A 20,141-nucleotide genomic window follows, 5' to 3' on the forward strand; every position below is an offset into this window, starting at 1 on the left:
AGACTTTTGGAGGACGGTCTGTTGTCAGGAAGGGCAGCAAAGAAGTCACTTCTCTCCAGGAAAACATCAGGGGCAGACTGATATTCTGCAGAAGGTCCAGGGATTGGACGCTGAGGACTAGGGGGGGATCATTTACTCTGATGAATCCCCTTTCCCATTGTTTGGGGTGAGTGCTGCTATCAGTCCTGTGTCATGCCTCCTGAGGTCATTCATGTGTATGTGTGTGGGGGGGGGGGGCTCACTCACACACCGCCATGAATAAACAAGGGTACAAAAACATCCTCCACGAGCAACTTCTCCCAACCATCCAAGAACAGTTTGGTGATGAACAATGCCTTCTCCAGCATGATGGAGCACCTTGCCATCAGGAAAAAGTCATAAACAATTGGCTTGAGGAACAAAACATGAAGGTTTTGGGTCCATGGCCAGGAAACTCCCCAGACCTGAATCCCATTGAGAACTTGTGGTCAATCCTCAGGAGGCGGGGGAAAAAAACCCCACAAATTCTGACAAACTCCAACCATTGATTATAGAAGTATTGGGGGGGCAGCCATCAGTCAGGGTGTGGCCCAGAAGTTGAGTGACAGCATTCCGGGGGAATTACAGAGGTCAGGAAAAAAGAGTCATCACTGCAAATATTGACTCTTCTCATTAACTTCCCATAGTAACATCTGACACTTATGATGTCATTATACTTCCGTATCCATAGTAACATCTGACACTTATGATGTCATTATACTTCCGTATCCCATAGTAACATCTGACACTTATGATGTCATTATACTTCCGTATCCATAGTAACATCTGACACTTATGATGTCATTATACTTCCGTATCCCATAGTAACATCTGACACTTATGATGTCATTATACTTCCGTATCCATAGTAACATCTGACACTTATGATGTCATTATACTTCCGTATCCCATAGTAACATCTGACACTTATGATGTCATTATACTTCCGTATCCATAGTAACATCTTACAAAAATATCTAAACACTGAAGCCGCAGACTTTGTGAAAATGAATATTTGTATCATTCTTAAAACTTTTGGCCCCGGCCGTCTATGCAGAATATGTGAACACTCAGTTATCACTCTATTAGGTACACCTGATTGTTAAAGCCCAATTCAAACATAATTTAAAAAAATTAAATCAAACTAAAAAAAGCAGCTTAAATTGCAATACTTATCGCTTTAGTGCTTTTTCCTTGCAATACCTCTTCTCTGCCACAAGATGTCCTCAGTCTCCCATGTTGAAAAACCCTGGGCTGAAGACTGAGGACATTCTGTGAGTACGGGGTCTCATGGACCCCCCTGAAGAGCGTCACCATAACACTTTGCACTTACAGTGTATAGATACATAGACAGGAACTGATATCTCCGCATCAGAGGGTTACTTTAAGGTGGTTTTCAAAGCGATTTTTAGGGTGCAATGGGCTTTAATCCTAATGGCTCCTGGGTTACAGAAGTTTCTTTCATCTATCCTGGACTTGTTCTTGTGCCGATGAATGTTCCCTTTTAGTTGGTAACACGACATTAGCTATTATAACAAACACTCAATGTTCTAACAATTGGCCTTTTTTTACACGACTATTGTAACCTATGCTTGTTTTTGGGGCACACATCATCAATACTGTCCATTTCTTGCCCACATATTGAATCCATGGCCAGTTTGTTGCCCACCTCTGGGTGTGATTGCCCGTTTGTTGCCTGCATATTGTCAGGACTGTCATTTTTTGTCTTTCTATTGTTAAATAATCATTGTTTGTTCAGAGAACCGTTTTACTATAATTGATTACCCTTCAGGCCTGTCACCATCAGATATCCTGCTGCTGGTTTGCTGCGGTCTGGTGACATTGGAGACTCATTGTGGTGACTTTTTGGAGGATTGTCCATGCCGGTGGTGATGTATTGGTGTAGGAAAGGGTCTCTTGGTGCACATTAGTTCCTCATACCAGCTGAGCATCTCTAATGCCGCGTACACACGAGCGGACTTTACGGCAGACTTTCCGAATGAACGGACTTGCCTACACACGATCACACCAAAGTCCGACGGATTCGTACGTGATGACGTACACCGGACTAAAACAAGGAAGTTCATAGCCAGTAGCCAATAGCTGCCCTAGCGTCGGTTTTTGTCCGTCAGACTAGCATACAGACGAGCGGACTTTTCTACCGGACTCGAGTCCGTCAAAAAGATTTGAAACGTTTCATTTCCAGGTCCGTCAAACTTTTGGGGAAAAAAAGTCTGCAGAAGCCCACACACGATCGAATTGTCCGACGGACTCCGGTCCGCAGGACCAAGTATGCCGTAAAGTCCGCTGTAAAGCCAGTTGTTGCTGAGCATTTACCAGATCGGTGAAGTGGTCACCATGTAAGTATATGAAGGGCCACTATATATACAGTATATACTATATACAGGCACATTCTATATACAGTATATATTACTGTAAAATGTTGTCATGGTGGGTGAGAAGGAGGAGAAATAACAATCGATATGTTAGGAGACACTCAGCACACCCCCCTATTATACAGCGGCAGATATAAGAGTGATCATCCATCACAATGAATCGTCTCTCCAGCCAGTCTATACAATCACTGCACTCCACCAACGATCGGCCTATGGAGAGGTGTGTTAAGCAGCATTTCTGATCTCTGAGACCCCCAGCTGATTATTATTTTCTCTATGGAGAGAAGAAATAATGCTGAAGAGTCGCTGATCTAGAAAACGGCGTTGGATGTGTGCGACTCGCAGAGCCAGACAGAGGGCTTCCCATCCGTGCTTCTCAGTGACACGTCTACTCGTGTGTAGTCAGCTTCTTATCGATCATACATGGGCTTATATTCTGAGAATAACGGGGGGCCAGAGATCTGACAGAGAATAACGGGGGGCCAGAGATCTGACAGAGAATGAGGGGGGCCAGAGATCTGACAGAGAATGAGGGGGGGCCAGAGATCTGACAGAGAATGAGGGGGGCCAGAGATCTGACAGAGAATGAGGGGGACCAGAGATCTGACAGAGAATGAGGGGGGCCAGAGATCTGACAGAGAATGAGGGGGACCAGAGATCTGACAGAGAATGAGGGGGACCAGAGATCTGACAGAGAATGAGGGGGGGCCAGAGATCTGACAGAGAATAACGGGGGGCCAGAGATCTGAAAGAGAATGAGGGGGGGGCCAGAGATCTGACAGAGAATGACGGGGGGCCAGAGATCTGACAGAGAATGAGGGGGGCCAGAGATCTGACAGAGAATGAGGGGGGGCCAGAGATCTGACAGAGAATGAGGGGGGCCAGAGATCTGACAGAGAATGAGGGGGACCAGAGATCTGACAGAGAATGAGGGGGGCCAGAGATCTGACAGAGAATAACGGGGGGCCAGAGATCTGACAGAGAATGAGGGGGGGCCAGAGATCTGACAGAGAATGAGGGGGGCCAGAGATCTGACAGAGAATGAGGGGGACCAGAGATCTGACAGAGAATAACGGGGGGCCAGAGATCTGACAGAGAATAACGGGGGGCCAGAGATCTGACAGAGAATGAGGGGGGGGCCAGAGATCTGACAGAGAATGAGGGGGACCAGAGATCTGACAGAGAATAACGGGGGGCCAGAGATCTGACAGAGAATAACGGGGGGCCAGAGATCTGACAGAGAATGAGGGGGGCCAGAGATCTGACAGAGAATAACGGGGGGCCAGAGATCTGACAGAGAATAACGGGGGGCCAGAGATCTGACAGAGAATGACGGGGGGCCAGAGATCTGAAAGAGAATGAGGGGGGCCAGAGATCTGACAGAGAATAACGGGGGGCCAGAGATCTGACAGAGAATAACGGGGGGCCAGAGATCTGACAGAGAATGAGGGGGCCAGAGATCTGACAGAGAATGAGGGGGGGCCAGAGATCTGACAGAGAATGAGGGGGGGCCAGAGATCTGACAGAGAATGAGAGGGGGGCCAGAGATCTGACAGAGAATGACGGGGGGCCAGAGATCTGACAGAGAATGAGGGGGCCAGAGATCTGACAGAGAATGAGGGGGGGGCCAGAGATCTGACAGAGAATGAGGGGGGCCAGAGATCTGACAGAGAATGAGGGGGGGCCAGAGATCTGACAGAGAATGAGGGGGGGCCAGAGATCTGACAGAGAATGAGGGGGGGGCCAGAGATCTGACAGAGAATGAGGGGGGCCAGAGATCTGACAGAGAATGAGGGGGGGCCAGAGATCTGACAGAGAATGAGGGGGGGGCAGAGATCTGACAGAGAATGAGAGGGGGGCCAGAGATCTGACAGAGAATGACGGGGGGCCAGAGATCTGACAGAGAATGAGAGGGGGGCCAGAGATCTGACAGAGAATGAGGGGGGGGCCAGAGATCTGACAGAGAATGAGGGGGGCCAGAGATCTGACAGAGAATGAGGGGGGGCCAGAGATCTGACAGAGAATGAGGGGGGCCAGAGATCTGAAAGAGAATGACGGGGGGGGGGGGCAGGGATCTGACAGAGAGTGATGGGGGGCAGGGATCTGACAGAGAATGAGGGGGGGCCAGAGATCTGAAAGAGAATGAGGGGGGGCCAGAGATCTGACAGAGAATGAGGGGGGCCAGAGATCTGAAAGAGAATGAGGGGGGCCAGAGATCTGAAAGAGAATGACGGGGGGGGGGGGGGCAGGGATCTGACAGAGAGTGATGGGGGGCAGGGATCTGAAAGAGAGTGATCGGGGGGGGGGGGGCAGGGATCTGACAGAATGATTGGGGGGGCAGGGATCTGACAGAGTGATTTGGGGGGGCAGGGATCTGACAGAGAGTGATTGGGGAGGGGGGGGGGCAGGGATCTGACAGAGAGTGATCGGGGGGGGGGGGGGCAGGGATCTGACAGAGAGTGATCGGGGGGGGCAGGGATCTGACAGAGTGATGGGGGGGCAGGGATCTGACAGAGAGTGATCGGGGAGGGGGGGGGGGGGGGGGGCAGGGATCTGACAGAGCTTTTCTGAACCCTTGAACCTTCAGAACCAGTTCCACATTTTTTTCGGTATCGGCGATATATGTGACAAAAATATTACATTTTTTTAACAAGGTTTATGAATGATGAGGGATTTCTTTTTTGATTCACTTCGGGTAACCCCTACATTGTTCTCCATATGGGGGGGGGGCAAAGACTCTTTTCTCCCGATTTCTCAGCCTCAGAATAGAGAAAAGACAATATCAGCCCGACACCCCCACCCCCACCCCCACACGCACACACACCCCGGGGGGGGCACTCTCCCCACAGACCAGCCATGTATTAATTTCTATAGATAAGAAAGGAAAAAGCCGTCTATAAATCTGAAATACAGTCAGATATAAACAGCCACCAGTTAAAGCTTAAATTCACCCTAAAGGGGCTACAACTACCTACAGACATGACCTACCTTGTGTGCACTGCCCCCCTGCTCTGTACTTCCAGCACAGGGAGGATTATTCTGTAACTTCTCTGCAGGTTTGTTACTCTTCTCCAGTAATCTCTGATTGGATCCCACCAGACTGGGATCATTTCTCTTCTCCAGTAATCTCTGATTGGATCCCACCAGACTGGGATCATTTCTCTTCTCCAGTAATCTCTGATTGGATCCCACCAGACTGGGATCATTTCTCTTCTCCAGTAATCTCTGATTGGATCCCACCAGACTCTTCTCCAGTAATCTCTGATTGGAACCCACCAGACTGGGATCATTTCTCTTCTCCAGTAATCTCTGATTGGAACCCACCAGACTGGGATCATTTCTCTGCTGATTTGAATGGCTGTTTATAAATGGTAATGTGAACACGGCATTGGCTGCTGGTCTCCGATGAGGACTCCTATCTCTACTTCCTTCTGGTTCCTCCATGTTTGCAATATCCTAAAAAGAAAAACAATATAAAAAATATGCAAAGCCAACATAATGTGCAACAAACTGAATCTAAATTAATTCTATTGTTTCAACAATATTATCCAACTGGGAATCAGATCCAATCTCCAGGGGTCAGATCCAATCACCGAGGATCAGATCCAATCACCAGATATTAGATCCAATCACCAGGGGTCAGATCCAATCACTGGGGGTCAGATCCAATCACCAGATATTAGATTCAATCACCAGGGGTCAGATCCAATCACCAGGGGTCAGATCTAATCACCAGATATTAGATCCAATCACCAGGGGTCAGATCCAATCACCAGGGGTCAGATCTAATCACCAGATATTAGATCCAATCACCAGGGGTCAGATCCAATCACCAGGGGTCAGATCTAATCACCAGATATTAGATCCAATCACCAGGGGTCAGATCCAATCACCAGGGGTCAGATCTAATCACCAGATATTAGATTCAATCACCAGGGGTCAGAGCCAATCACCAAGCATCAGATCCAATCACCGGGGGTCAGATCCAATCACCAGATATTAGATCCAATCACCGGGGGTCAGAGCCAATCACCGGGGGTCAGATCTAATCTCTGGGGGTCAGATCCAATCACTGGGGGTCAGATCCAATCTCTGGGGGTCAGATCCAATCACCGGGGGTCAGATCTAATCTCTGGGGGTCAGATCCAATCACCGGGGGTCAGATCCAATCTCTGGGGGTCAGATCCAATCACCAGATATTAGATCCAATCACCGGGGGTCAGAGCCAATCACTGGGGGTCAGAGCCAATCACCGGGGGTCAGATCTAATCTCTGGGGGTCAGATCCAATCACCGGGGGTCAGATCCAATCACTGGGGGTCAGATCCAATCTCTGGGGGTCAGATCTAATCTCTGGGGGTCAGATCCAATCTCTGGGGGTCAGATCCAATCACCGGGGGTCAGATCCAATCACCGGGGGTCAGATCCAATCTCTGGGGGTCAGATCTAATCTCTGGGGGTCAGATCCAATCACCGGGGGTCAGATCCAATCTCTGGGGGTCAGATCCAATCACCGGGGGTCAGATCCAATCTCTGGGGGTCAGATCCAATCACCGGGGGTCAGATCCAATCACCAGATATCAGATCCAATCACCGGGGGTCAGATCCAATCACCAGATATCAGATCCAATCACTGGGGGTCAGATCCAATCACCAGAGATCCAATCACCAGGGATCCGATTCAATCACTTCTTCAGAAATGATATATAAGGTCCTCCTCCTTTAACATCAGTACAAATGCATCTCCCCATCTGGAATGGAGCAGACCTTTCTGATTGGGCTTCCCTATGTGATGTCTACTTACCTCCGCTTGTGTGACTTGGGTCCACACTCTCTGGTAAGCGTACCCTCTACATCCATGGTGGTGGGATTGTCACCATGTTATCATTATTTATGGATCATCACTTCAGGCACTTCTGTGAAGTTGATCATTGCTGGGCACATTATTGGTGGTCCTCTGTGGACATTCATGTTATGAATTCTTTATTTTTTAAGTTTTTTTTAGACTTTTGTATCTCTTTTCCATTGTGTTTTGACATATGCACATAGGTATGATCACTAAATGCAAGGATTGCTTAGCGCAGCACTTTGGATTTTTAAAGTTTTGCACAATATTTGTCAATTGTGGTGCTAACAGCTTTTCTCATAATCACAAGTGCGGTAATCTTCCCGATCTACAGCTTGCTTCACATGGTCCTCCCATTAGGATCTGTGTTCAATGTTTACACACTGGAGCTGAATGGTGCTTTAAAAGCTTTGACAAAACTTGCTGTTCACCTGTCTCCTATACAAGCTGGAGCCTGAGTGAGACGGGTGAGACAAGTAAGACGGGTGAGATGAGTGAGACGGGTGAGACGAGTGAGACGGGTGAGACAAGTGAGACGGGTGAGACAAGTGAGACGGGTGAGACGGGTGAGAGGGGTGAGATGGGTGAGACGAGTGAGACGGGTGAGAGGGGTGAGACAAGTGAGATGGGTGAGACGAGTGAGACGGGTGAGAGGGGTGAGAGGGGTGAGACGGGTGAGAGGGGTGAGACAAGTGAGACGGGTGAGACAAGTGAGATGGGTGAGACGAGTGAGACAAGTGAGACGGGTGAGACGGGTGAGACGGGTGAGACAAGTGAGATGGGTGAGACGAGTGAGACAAGTGAGACGGGTGAGACGGGTGAGAGGGGTGAGACAAGTGAGATGGGTGAGACGAGTGAGGCGGGTGAGACGGGTGAGAGGGGTGAGACGGGTGAGACAAGTGAGACGAGTGAGATGGGTGAGACAAGTGAGACAAGTGAGACGGGTGAGACAAGTGAGACGGGTGAGACGAGTGAGACGGGTGAGACGTGTGAGACGGGTGAGATGGGTGAGACAAGTGAGACGGGTGAGACGGGTGAGACGAGTGAGACGGGTGAGACGGGTGAAACGGGTGAGACGGGTGAGACGAGTGAGATGAGTGAGACGGGTGAGACGAGTGAAATGGGTGAGACGGGAGAGATGGGTGAGACGAGTGAGACGGGTGAGATGGGTGAGACGGGTGAGACGAGTGAGACGGGTGAGACGAGTGAGACGGGTGAGACGGGTGAGACGGGTGAGACGAGTGAGACGGGTGAGACGGGTGAGATGGGTGAGACGGGTGAGACGAGTGAGACGGGTGAGATGGGTGAGACGAGTGAGACGGGTGAGATGGGTGAGACGAGTGAGACGAGTGAGACGGGTGAGACGAGTGAGACGGGTGACATGGGTGAGACGGGTGAGACGAGTGAGATGGGTGAGACGAGTGAGACGAGTGAGACGGGTGAGACGAGTGAGACGAGTGAGACGGGTGAGACGAGTGAGACGGGTGAGATGGGTGAGACGAGTGAGACGAGTGAGACGGGTGAGACGAGTGAGACGGGTGACATGGGTGAGACGGGTGAGACGAGTGAGATGGGTGAGACGAGTGAGACGAGTGAGACGGGTGAGACGAGTGAGACGGGTGAGACGGGTGAGATGGGTGAGACGGGAGAGATGGGTGAGACGAGTGAGACGAGTGAGACGGGTGAGACGAGTGAGACGGGTGACATGGGTGAGACGGGTGAGACGAGTGAGATGAGTGAGACGGGTGAGACGAGTGAGACGGGTGAGACGAGTGAGACGAGTGAGACGGGTGAGACGAGTGAGACGGGTGAGATGGGTGAGACGAGTGAGACGAGTGAGACGGGTGAGACGAGTGAGACGGGTGACATGGGTGAGACGGGTGAGACGAGTGAGACGGGTGACATGGGTGAGACGGGTGAGATGGGTGAGACGAGTGAGACGAGTGAGACGGGTGAGACGAGTGAGACGGGTGAGACGGGTGAGACGGGTGAGATGGGTGAGACGGGTGAGATGAGTGAGACGGGTGAGACGGGTGAGACGGGTGAGATGAGTGAGACGGGTGAGATGAGTGAGACGGGTGAGATGAGTGAAATGGGTGAGATGAGTGAGACGGGTGAGACGGGTGAGATGAGTGAGACGGGTGAGATGAGTGAGACGGGTGAGATGGGTGAGACGAGTGAGACGGGTGAGATGGGTGAGACGGGTGAGACGGGTGAGATGGGCCTCGTGAGGAACGGGCAGCTGCAGGAAGACCACAAGCAATACTTGGGATCAGTGCACTTGCCTATTTTTGAGCGCAGCTCTCAGTTGAATTCCTCTTGAATACAATTATTAGGATTCCATTTGTCACATTTCTAGTGACTCTACACACGGGGAGGGTCTCGATGAAATCACAGGACGTTATGCAGTATCTAATGACATGAAACACCCACAATGCTCCTGACATTCGGAGAATGGAGGGAAGGATCACATGGAGGTGTTCAGGAAGTGAGAGATATGAAGAGAACCCCCCGTCACCTGAAGAGGCTCTAAATGCCCCAATAATTACCCCAGTGTCATATTGGGGCTGGTTATGGCCACCTTTACACGCACACTTACCTCATTATGCTGCTGCTGTAGATATTCTATTTTGCGATAAATTTCTTTTGCTTTCTCCCAGAATTCATCATGGCGGTTCTCCGGGATCTTCCAGGCCGCAGCCTGTTCTGGATTTGGCGTTTCTTCACTCAGAGACAACATTTCAGCTGCAATCAGGGAGAGGAAAAATGAATCAAAGAAAAGAGAATATTATTACCCCCAAGCTGGTAATAGTTCTATAAATCGCCCCACCAGACTCTGATCTTAGGGGGGTAAAAAGCCAGAGAATCTCCCAGCATGAATAAAGGGTGGAAGAACCGTTCCTGAGAGTCCAGACTTCCATCATCGGAGTGTGGAGTCCCCTCCCCCCCCTTGTATTATTCCTTTCTTCACCTTTCATCCATTCACACCAGAAATGGTGCCTTCACTCCGAATGTTTGCATGCGCAGTGACATGTGTTTGGCACACATTTCTATGTGCGTTTTCACACATTTTTGGGCATTTCTGTGTATTTGTAGTGCAGAAAAATACGTCTTGTTGTATTTCACGGCACAGCAATATTGTGAAGAGCGCCCATAGAATATCCCGGATTTGATTGGACTGTCTGTGGGAATGTTGGGAAGTCAGAAATGCGTCCCGCTGCATGTGGAGTGGATGGGCCTGACTGGTAGATTCATTCAGAAGATTTTACATGTAATCATTTTCTCTTAGTCTTTGTAGAAAGTAGCGGATCTCAGTTTGTAGAATTGTTTCCACTCTCCCTGTAATCACCAATATATAGATCGTTTTATAGATCGATTTATACAAATCTGCCATTGGCTGACACAGGGGAGATCACATGACCTGGCTGGAGTGGGCTGATAACAGGTAAGTATACAGATTTCTGACACAGGTGAGTCAGAATAGGTGGGGGGTGGAGCATTTTTAAGACTAGTCAGGTAAAGCCCGGAATTTTACTTTTAATCTTTCATTACAATAATATCCGGTGATCCCGCCAGGATGGTCTTTGTTCAGGCGCTTCCTGTTATTGGGTGACAATCGTCTTCTGATTCTGCTCCTGTCACACAGACTTCTGATGGAGGACATTTCTGCACATATTACTTCTCTATCACCCCCCTCAGGAAATCAGATGACACGCACCAATCAGTGGACTGCGTATAGCAACAAAGTATAAAAAGAAAATAAATCGGCACTGAGACATAAACAGCAATTGATTACGGCACCCAGAGCTGCAGCCAACCTAATATGATCTATTTAGGGTTTACATCCACTTTAACCACTTAAGGACCGCAAGGTTTTACCCCCTTAATGACCAGGCCATTTTTTGTTATACAGCACTGCGTCGCTTTAACTGACGATTGCGCGGTCGTGCGACGCTGTACCCAAATAAAATTGATTTTCCCACAAATAGAACTTTCTTTTGGTGGTATTTGATCAGCTCTGCGGTTTTTATTTTTTGCGATATAAACAAAAATGATGACTTCCTTTCATGTCATCCATTGTGTACAATTGTGTTCCTAGCTGTGATTGGTCGGTGTGATCACATGGTACAGACAGGACCAATCACAGCCCATCTGTACCATATGATTAGCTCTGGCCAATCACAGCTAATCAAAACAAAACAGCTGAATTATTCAGTTTCATTCAGTAAAATGCTTTATTATAGAAATGTAAAAACAATCCCGATCACTTCCCCAGAGTAGTATATTCTTACTGAGGTCACATTATTATATTGCTCTGGTCACAGTTTGTTAAAAAAATCTTTAAAAAAAAATGTAGTAAAAATAAAAATATATATGATTTTTTTTTGGCCGGTCAGCAGTCAATGTCCCCGATCATCACTCCAGTTATATTATATGATAAAGCTGCACTGGTGGATCGTATGTAAAAATAGATTTTTTTTTTTACATTTCTTCATTTCCCCAAAAAATTACAACTTCAAAACCTTGTTATGCCTCCTACTAAACACCTCGGACTGTCTACTCTCCATAAAGGGTCATGTGGGGGTATTTGTACTGTCCTGGTGTTTTTATATCTCAGGAAATGAGATCGGCCGTCAGTACATCAGGATTGATCGAATGATCAGATATATATCCCATACTTTGTGGACTCGATTACTGTCCTACACACTAAATAATATTCACTGATTTGGGGGATTTTCACCAAAGAAATGGAGCAGAATACATTTTATTACCCAGAAGTACATTTGCAGCGTGAGAAGTGACAGTTGAGCGTCTCTTACTTGTATGTCTGCAGTTCTGAAGGACGAAGGTGGCAGCTTTGTGAGTCTCGTCATCTTGTGACTCCGTCAGAATCTGAATCATGAGGGGAAGTCCGTTGCCTCTCAGCAGCTCGTATTGATTCGGTTCTGTTGAATGAGACGCTCATTAAATTCTGATGACATAAATGATCGTGTGTCTGATCGTTGCTGTCCCAGCGATACACAGCGAACGATGTTTTAGGCGGCCCAGCACGTCGATCAATAAAATGCAACAGCAGAGGAAAGATAAAACAAATGGTATTTATCTCACACAGAGTGCTGCCAATCCATTATATGGGGTCCTTTGTAGGGAAGGCGCCTTCTCTACCAGCGTGACATCCGAGCGCCGTGTGAGGTCTACACATATGAAGAGCACCACTAATCACACTTCATAGGAAATGTTCTTTAGAAATTCATTCCAATCAAACCTGAACAGCTAACAAAGGAAGAAATATTCCACTTTCCTTAAAGCCCAACTCCGAGCCCAGCCCCCCCCTCCACCACCAAAACCTCCCCCTCCCCCCAAGAGCCTTCCACCCATGCTGGATTCTTAACTTAAACTTTCCTGAAGTTTTCAGGCCGGTCATGTGACATTGGGGTCCTCTTCCCCCTTCCCTCTGAGTTGTCCCTGAAGATGAAAAAAATGTAATCACAATATTGCTGATCTCTGCAGTGCGGGGGTCCGATGACTCCTCCAGACGGGGGTCCGATGACTCCTCCTCCAGACGGGGGTCCGATGACTCCTCCAGACGGGGGTCCGATGACTCCTCCTCCAGACGGGGGTCCGATGACTCCTCCTTCAGACGGGGGTCCGATGACTCCTCCTCCAGACGGGGGTCCGATGACTCCTCTTCAAGACGGGGGTCTGATGACTCCTCCTCCAGAAAGGGGGTCCGATGACTCCTCTTCCAGACGGGGGTCTGATGACTCCTCTTCCAGACGGGGGTCTGATGACTCCTCCTCCAGACGGGGGTCCGATGACTCCTCCTCCAGACGGGGGCCCGATGACTCCTCTTCCAGACGGGGGTCTGATGACTCCTCCTCCAGACGGGGGTCCGATGACTCCTCCTCCAGACGGGGGTCTGATGACGCCTCCTTCAGATGGGGGTCTGATGACTGATGAACCCTCCTCCAGATGGGGGTCTGATGATGCCTGACAGCACTGAGAGATACAATACAGAGCCCCCCTCCCCCGAGGTCTGACAGCACTGAATCACACACACTGCCTTCCAGCCCCTACATGACAGTATCAGACACACAGCCCCGTATTATTTACCTTCGTAGGGCTTTTTATGTGATACTTTCATACAATCTCAGAGGACATCATTGCAGGGTCAGGTCAGGTCACGTCAGGTCAGGCCAGGTCACGTCAGGTCAGGTCAGGCCAGGTCAGGTCAGATCAGGTCAGGTCAGGTCAGGTCAGGTCAGGTCAGGTCAGATCAGGTCAGATCAGGTCAGGTTAGATCAGGTCAGATCAGGTCAGGTCCAGTCCGGTCCGGTCAGATCAGATCAGGTCACGTCAGGTCCGGTCCGGTCAGATCAGGTCAGGTCAGATCAGCTCAGGTCAGGTCAGGTCAGGTCAGGCCAGGTCAGGTCAGGTCAGGCCAGGTCAGGTCAGGTCAGATCAGGTCAGGTCCGGTCAGGTCAGGTCAGGTCAGATCAGCTCAGGTCAGGTCAGGTCAGGTCCGGTCCGGTCAGGTCAGGCCAGGTCAGGTCAGGTCAGGTCAGGCCAGGTCAGGTCAGGTCAGGTCAGGTCAGGTCAGATCAGGTCAGGTCCGGTCAGGTCAGGTCAGGTCAGGTCAGATCAGCTCAGGTCAGGTCAGGTCCGGTCCGGTCAGGCCAGGTCAGGTCAGGTCAGGTCAGGTCAGGCCAGGCCAGGTCAGGCCAGGCCAGGTCAGGTCAGGTCAGGCCAGGTCAGGTCAGGTCAGGCCAGGTCAGGTCAGGTCAGGCCAGGTCAGATCAGGTCAGGTCAGGCCAGGTCAGGCCAGGTCAGGTCAGATCAGATCAGATCACGTCAGTTCAGGTCAGGTCAGGCCAGGTCAGGTCAGGTCAGGCCAGGTCAGGCAGTTGGTAGTAGAAGAAGAAATAATTGCACTTTTCCTTTTCCAGCATTTTACTAATAAACGTTTCTGAAATGTGGCCTTTAATATATTCCCAGTCCTGGTCTCCAGTATACGTACCTCCAGATTCCTTCCAATAGGAGGCTGACAAAAGGAAGACAATCTTCGTATTGTTATGAGTTCAGACCATGCCAGACACTGCTAGATGACAAGAGGCTGCAGTCCCAAAAGTCCCAAAGAAAGAAGATGACTGACATTGGCTGCAATGGACTTTACACAGCGTGTCCCCTCCCCCGTTCCTCCGCCCTGCGCTCTGTACATCGTTCCTTATTCTCACATTAAACCTTTTCTCTTTGGCTGCTTTCTAAAACGCAGCTCTGAACTCAGTACCCCCTCCTCCACCCCCCCCCAATTCCACCGGAGCGCCTCAACCCTCTGATAACAATAATATCCACACAAACCTGTTTTATGGATCTTTGGTTCATTTTGAACATAACCGGTTCTCTTTATCAGGTGGTGAACACTGAAGAGCGACACCACTTTAGGGATTCTCTTCAGCCTCCACAGTAGGGGGTGGGGGGATTGATGACCTGGGCTCACAGGAGGTGGGTATAGGAGGGGAGGACTGGGATTGGTGAATGGGTGACAGATTCCTGACCAGTAATAGAAAGTCCTGGTACTTACCACAGTCCTCAGTGCAGTGCCCTAGAGTGAGGACAATGCTGAACCTGTCCTCGGGATTCAGACTTCTGTGGGCCAGCAAGGCGATCAGACTCGATACCACGCCGTACTGTGACAGGCAACGCACAGCTCCGCCTACAGAAACAACGCACAGCTTTATTGTCAACAAAAAATAATCACATTTAACAAACAGCGGACAGAATACGATCATTCAAAATGTGTGAAAAACAGATCGAGGATTCCAACCGATTAAAGAAATATTTCGATTGCCATTCACTGTCACACAGCAGGACCCCGAAGTGTCTATTATATGGGGGGGGGGGGGAGGGGGGGATCACAGAACAAATCACGTTCTAATAATGTCTTTGGATTATTTCACTTATTTTTGCACTATTTGTACTCAAATCTGCGATTTGTTTCTAGAAAAATAGGGGGATGGGGGACATCAATTGCACAGGGTCTTTTCTGGACAATTAAATAGAAAAGTCTGGGGGGGGGAGGGGGATATATAACCTTCAGTAATTCAGGTCGGGTTTGTTGTGGAAATTATATGAAGATGTATTTATAGTGGAGCTCCACCCACTTTTACAACTCTTCACCATCCCTCACTAATCTGTGCACTGTAAACAAATTGGATATTTTTAATTTTTTTTTCTCAGCACCTCCTGTATATCTGCTGTATTCATTTTTCACTTCCTCCTCCCTGGCCGCGGCCCATCACATCATTTCCTGTTTGCAATGCCTTCTGGGAAGGGGCGGCAACTTCCTCCGACACTGCTGTTGCTATGGAAACCTGACCTGAAACCTAGTACACTGCTTGTGCCGCACTGAGCATGTGCGAGATCTGCAAGGATGAGATCCAGGAAGAAATACAGTCTGGCTTCAGATGCCCACACTTAAGATGGCCACGGCCTGCTGTAAGTTTATAAAATAACAAACTACTTCTATAAACTAACAAAACAGACCTTCGTTTACAGACTCACTTTACTAGAATACATTGAGCTTGTGTATTATAGGGGGATTTTTATTTAAAAAGTATAATTTCGGCCGGAACATCACTTTAATATGTATTGTCATCGTGTGTCCCGGTGTTAGATCTCTCGCTCTATAGAGCTGACCAGCCCGACTGACGCTGGTGAGACCCGTTTTGGTAGTGAAAAGCTTCCTGAGGTTGCAGAGAAGTGTTTGCAGAGTGGGGATATGTCCGCCAGCGAAGGGCCCCTGTGCAATGCACAGAACGATCGTCTGGGGGGGGATGTGCTCTGTGAAGACATTATCGGTTATGGGGGGTGTTTCCCTCCTCAGGAATGGTAGAATAATCCGGGGATGTGATGTTCTCTGAACAACGCAGAATAAGGATTCACCCCAATGGTAAAAACGGGGAGTCTTTGTGTGTGTTGTGATCGGGGGGTCTTTGGGTGCGTTGTGGTCGGGGGGTCTTTGGGTGTGTTGTGATCGGGGGGTCTTTGGTGTGTTGTGGTCGGGGGGTCTTTGGGTGCGTTGTGGTCGGGGGGTCTTTGGGTGCGTTGTGGTCGGGGGGTCTTTGGTGTGTTGTGGTCGGGGGGTCTTTGGGTGCGTTGTGGTCGGGGGGTCTTTGGGTGTGTTGTGATCGGGGGGTCTTTGGTGTGTTGTGGTCGGGGGGTCTTTGGGTGCGTTGTGGTCGGGGGGTCTTTGGTGTGTTGTGGTCGGGGGGTCTTTGGGTGTGTTGTGGTCGGGGGGTCTTTGTGTGCGTTGTGGTCGGGGGGTCTTTGGTGCGTTGTGGTCGGGGGGTCTTTGGGTGCGTTGTGGCTGGGGGATCTTTGGTGTGTTGTGGTCGGGGGGTCTTTGGTGTGTTGTGGTTGGGGGGTCTTTGTGTGCGTTGTGGTCGGGGGGTCTTTGGTGTGTTGTGGTCGGGGGGTCTTTGTGTGCGTTGTGGTCAGGGGGTCTTTGTGTGCGTTGTGGTGTCTTTGGTGCATTGTGGTCGGGGGGTCTTTGGTGTGTTGTGGTCAGGGGATCTTTGGTGTGTTGTGGTCGGGGGGTCTTTGGTGTGTTGTGGTTGGGGGGTCTTTGTGTGCGTTGTGGTCGGGGGGTCTTTGGGTGCGTTGTGGTCGGGGGGTCTTTGGGTGCGTTGTGGTCGGGGGTCTTTGGTGTGTTGTGATCGGGGGGTCTTTGGTGTGTTGTGGTCAGGGGGTCTTTGGATGCGTTGTGGTCGGGGGGTCTTTGGTGTGTTGTGATCGGGGGGTCTTTGGTGTGTTGTAGTCGGGGGATCTTTGGTGTGTTGTGGTCGGGGGGTCTTTGGTGTGTTGTGGTTGGGGGGTCTTTGTGTGCGCTGTGGTCGGGGGGTCTTTGGTGTGTTGTGGTCGGGGGGTCTTTGTGTGCGTTGTGGTCAGGGGGTCTTTGTGTGCGTTGTGGTGTCTTTGGTGCATTGTGGTCGGGGGGTCTTTGGGTGTGTTGTGGTCGGGGGGTCTTTGGTGTGTTGTGGTCAGGGGGTCTTTGGTGTGTTGTGATCGGGGGGTCTTTGGTGTGTTGTGATCGGGGGGTCTTTGGTGTGTTGTGATCGGGGGGTCTTTGGGTGTGTTGTGGTCGGGGGGTCTTTGGTGTGTTGTGGTCAGGGGGTCTTTGGTGTGTTGTGATCGGGGGGTCTTTGGTGTGTTGTGGTCAGGGGATCTTTGGTGTGTTGTGGTCGGGGGGTCTTTGGTGTGTTGTGGTTGGGGGGTCTTTGTGTGCGTTGTGGTCGGGGGGTCTTTGGGTGCGTTGTGGTCGGGGGGTCTTTGGGTGCGTTGTGGTCGGGGGTCTTTGGTGTGTTGTGATCGGGGGGTCTTTGGTGTGTTGTGGTCAGGGGGTCTTTGGATGCGTTGTGGTCGGGGGGTCTTTGGTGTGTTGTGATCGGGGGGTCTTTGGTGTGTTGTGGTCAGGGGGTCTTTGGATGCGTTGTAGTCGGGGGATCTTTGGTGTGTTGTGGTCGGGGGGTCTTTGGTGTGTTGTGGTTGGGGGGTCTTTGTGTGCGTTGTGGTCGGGGGGTCTTTGGTGTGTTGTGGTCGGGGGGTCTTTGTGTGCGTTGTGGTCAGGGGGTCTTTGTGTGCGTTGTGGTGTCTTTGGTGCATTGTGGTCGGGGGATCTTTGGTGTGTTGTGGTCAGGGGGTCTTTGGGTGCGTTGTGGTCGGGGGTCTTTGGTGTGTTGTGATCGGGGGGTCTTTGGGTGCGTTGTGGCTGGGGGATCTTTGGTGTGTTGTGGTCGGGGGTCTTTGGTGTGTTGTGATCGGGGGGTCTTTGGTGTGTTGTGGTCAGGGGGTCTTTGGATGCGTTGTGGTCGGGGGGTCTTTGGTGTGTTGTGATCGGGGGGTCTTTGGTGTGTTGTAGTCGGGGGATCTTTGGTGTGTTGTGGTCGGGGGGTCTTTGGTGTGTTGTGGTTGGGGGGTCTTTGTGTGCGTTGTGGTCGGGGGTCTTTGGTGTGTTGTGGTCGGGGGGTCTTTGGGTGCGTTGTGGTCGGGGGGTCTTTGGTGTGTTGTGGTCGGGGGGTCTTTGGGTGCGTTGTGGTCGGGGGTCTTTGGTGTGTTGTGATCGGGGGGTCTTTGGTGTGTTGTGGTCAGGGGGTCTTTGGATGCGTTGTGGTCGGGGGGTCTTTGGTGTGTTGTGATCGGGGGGTCTTTGGTGTGTTGTGATCGGGGGGGTCTTTGGGTGCGTTGTGGTCGGGGGTCTTTGGTGTGTTGTGATCGGGCGGTCTTTGGTGTGTTGTGGTCAGGGGGTCTTTGGATGCGTTGTGGTCGAGGGTCTTTGGTGTGTTGTGGTCGGGGGGTCTTTGGTGTGTTGTGGTCGGGGGGTCTTTGTGTGCGTTGTGGTCAGGGGGTCTTTGTGTGCGTTGTGGTGTCTTTGGTGCATTGTGGTCGGGGGGTCTTTGGGTGTGTTGTGGTCGGGGGGTCTTTGGTGTGTTGTGGTCAGGGGGTCTTTGGTGTGTTGTGATCGGGGGGTCTTTGGTGTGTTGTGATCGGGGGGTCTTTGGGTGTGTTGTGGTCGGGGGGTCTTTGGTGTGTTGTGGTCAGGGGGTCTTTGGTGCATTGTGATCGGGGGGTCTTTGGTGTGTTGTGGTCAGGGGATCTTTGGTGTGTTGTGGTCGGGGGGTCTTTGGTGTGTTGTGGTTGGGGGGTCTTTGTGTGCGTTGTGGTCGGGGGGTCTTTGGGTGCGTTGTGGTCGGGGGGTCTTTGGGTGCGTTGTGGTCGGGGGTCTTTGGTGTGTTGTGATCGGGGGGTCTTTGGTGTGTTGTGGTCAGGGGGTCTTTGGATGCGTTGTGGTCGGGGGGTCTTTGGTGTGTTGTGATCGGGGGGTCTTTGGTGTGTTGTAGTCGGGGGATCTTTGGTGTGTTGTGGTCGGGGGGTCTTTGGTGTGTTGTGGTTGGGGGGTCTTTGTGTGCATTGTGGTCGGGGGGTCTTTGGGTGTGTTGTGGTCGGGGGGTCTTTGGTGTGTTGTGGTCGGGGGGGTCTTTGGGTGCGTTGTGGCTGGGGGATCTTTGGTGTGTTGTGGTCGGGGGGTCTTTGGTGTGTTGTGGTCGGGGGGTCTTTGGGTGCGTTGTGGATGGGGGGTCTTTGGGTGTGTTGTGGTCAGGGGGTCTTTGGTGTGTTGTGGTCGGGGGGGTCTTTGGTGTGTTGTAGTCGGGGGATCTTTGGTGTGTTGTGGTCGGGGGGTCTTTGGTGTGTTGTAGTCGGGGGATCTTTGGTGTGTTGTGGTCGGGGGGTCTTTGGGTGCGTTGTGGCTGGGGGATCTTTGGTGTGTTGTGGTCGGGGGGTCTTTGGTGTGTTGTGGTCGGGGGGTCTTTGGTGTGTTGTGGTCGGGGGGGTCTTTGGGTGCGTTGTGGCTGGGGGATCTTTGGTGTGTTGTGGTCGGGGGGTCTTTGGTGTGTTGTGGTCGGGGGGTCTTTGGGTGCGTTGTGGATGGGGGGTCTTTGGGTGTGTTGTGGTCAGGGGGTCTTTGGTGTGTTGTGGTCGGGGGGGTCTTTGGGTGCGTTGTGGCTGGGGGATCTTTGGTGTGTTGTGGTCGGGGGGTCTTTGGTGTGTTGTGGTCGGGGGGTCTTTGGTGTGTTGTGGTCGGGGGGGTCTTTGGGTGCGTTGTGGCTGGAGGATCTTTGGTGTGTTGTGGTCGGGGGGTCTTTGGTGTGTTGTGGTCGGGGGGTCTTTGGGTAGCTGATTAAGCACTGTTTGTAGTGTGAAACGCGTAAGCTCTTTTGTCCGTTCTGCTGTGTCATGTATTTTTGTTGACACTTTTTGAATAAAGGGCAAAAACTTCTTTGGAGTGCGGCTGTCCAAAACTTGATGATTTTGATTGCTATCGGC

General features: G+C 50.9%; 1 protein-coding gene across 1 annotated transcript in view; it reads right to left on the reverse strand.

Annotated features, from left to right (window-relative positions):
- TERB1 (telomere repeat binding bouquet formation protein 1) overlaps positions 1-20,141 on the reverse strand; it is a 116,677-nt gene that overhangs the window by 33,618 nt on the left and 62,918 nt on the right. The window contains exons 9-12 of the mRNA XM_073605981.1: positions 14,842-14,973; positions 12,080-12,205; positions 9,859-10,004; positions 5,432-5,870 (exon numbers count right to left, since the gene is read on the reverse strand). Coding sequence (XP_073462082.1) covers positions 5,432-5,870; positions 9,859-10,004; positions 12,080-12,205; positions 14,842-14,973 — 843 coding nt within the window. The remainder of the gene's footprint in view (positions 1-5,431; positions 5,871-9,858; positions 10,005-12,079; positions 12,206-14,841; positions 14,974-20,141) is intronic.

Source organism: Aquarana catesbeiana, linkage group LG11 (genome assembly GCF_042186555.1).
Source record: "Aquarana catesbeiana isolate 2022-GZ linkage group LG11, ASM4218655v1, whole genome shotgun sequence".
NCBI classification, from domain to species: Eukaryota; Metazoa; Chordata; class Amphibia; order Anura; family Ranidae; genus Aquarana; species Aquarana catesbeiana.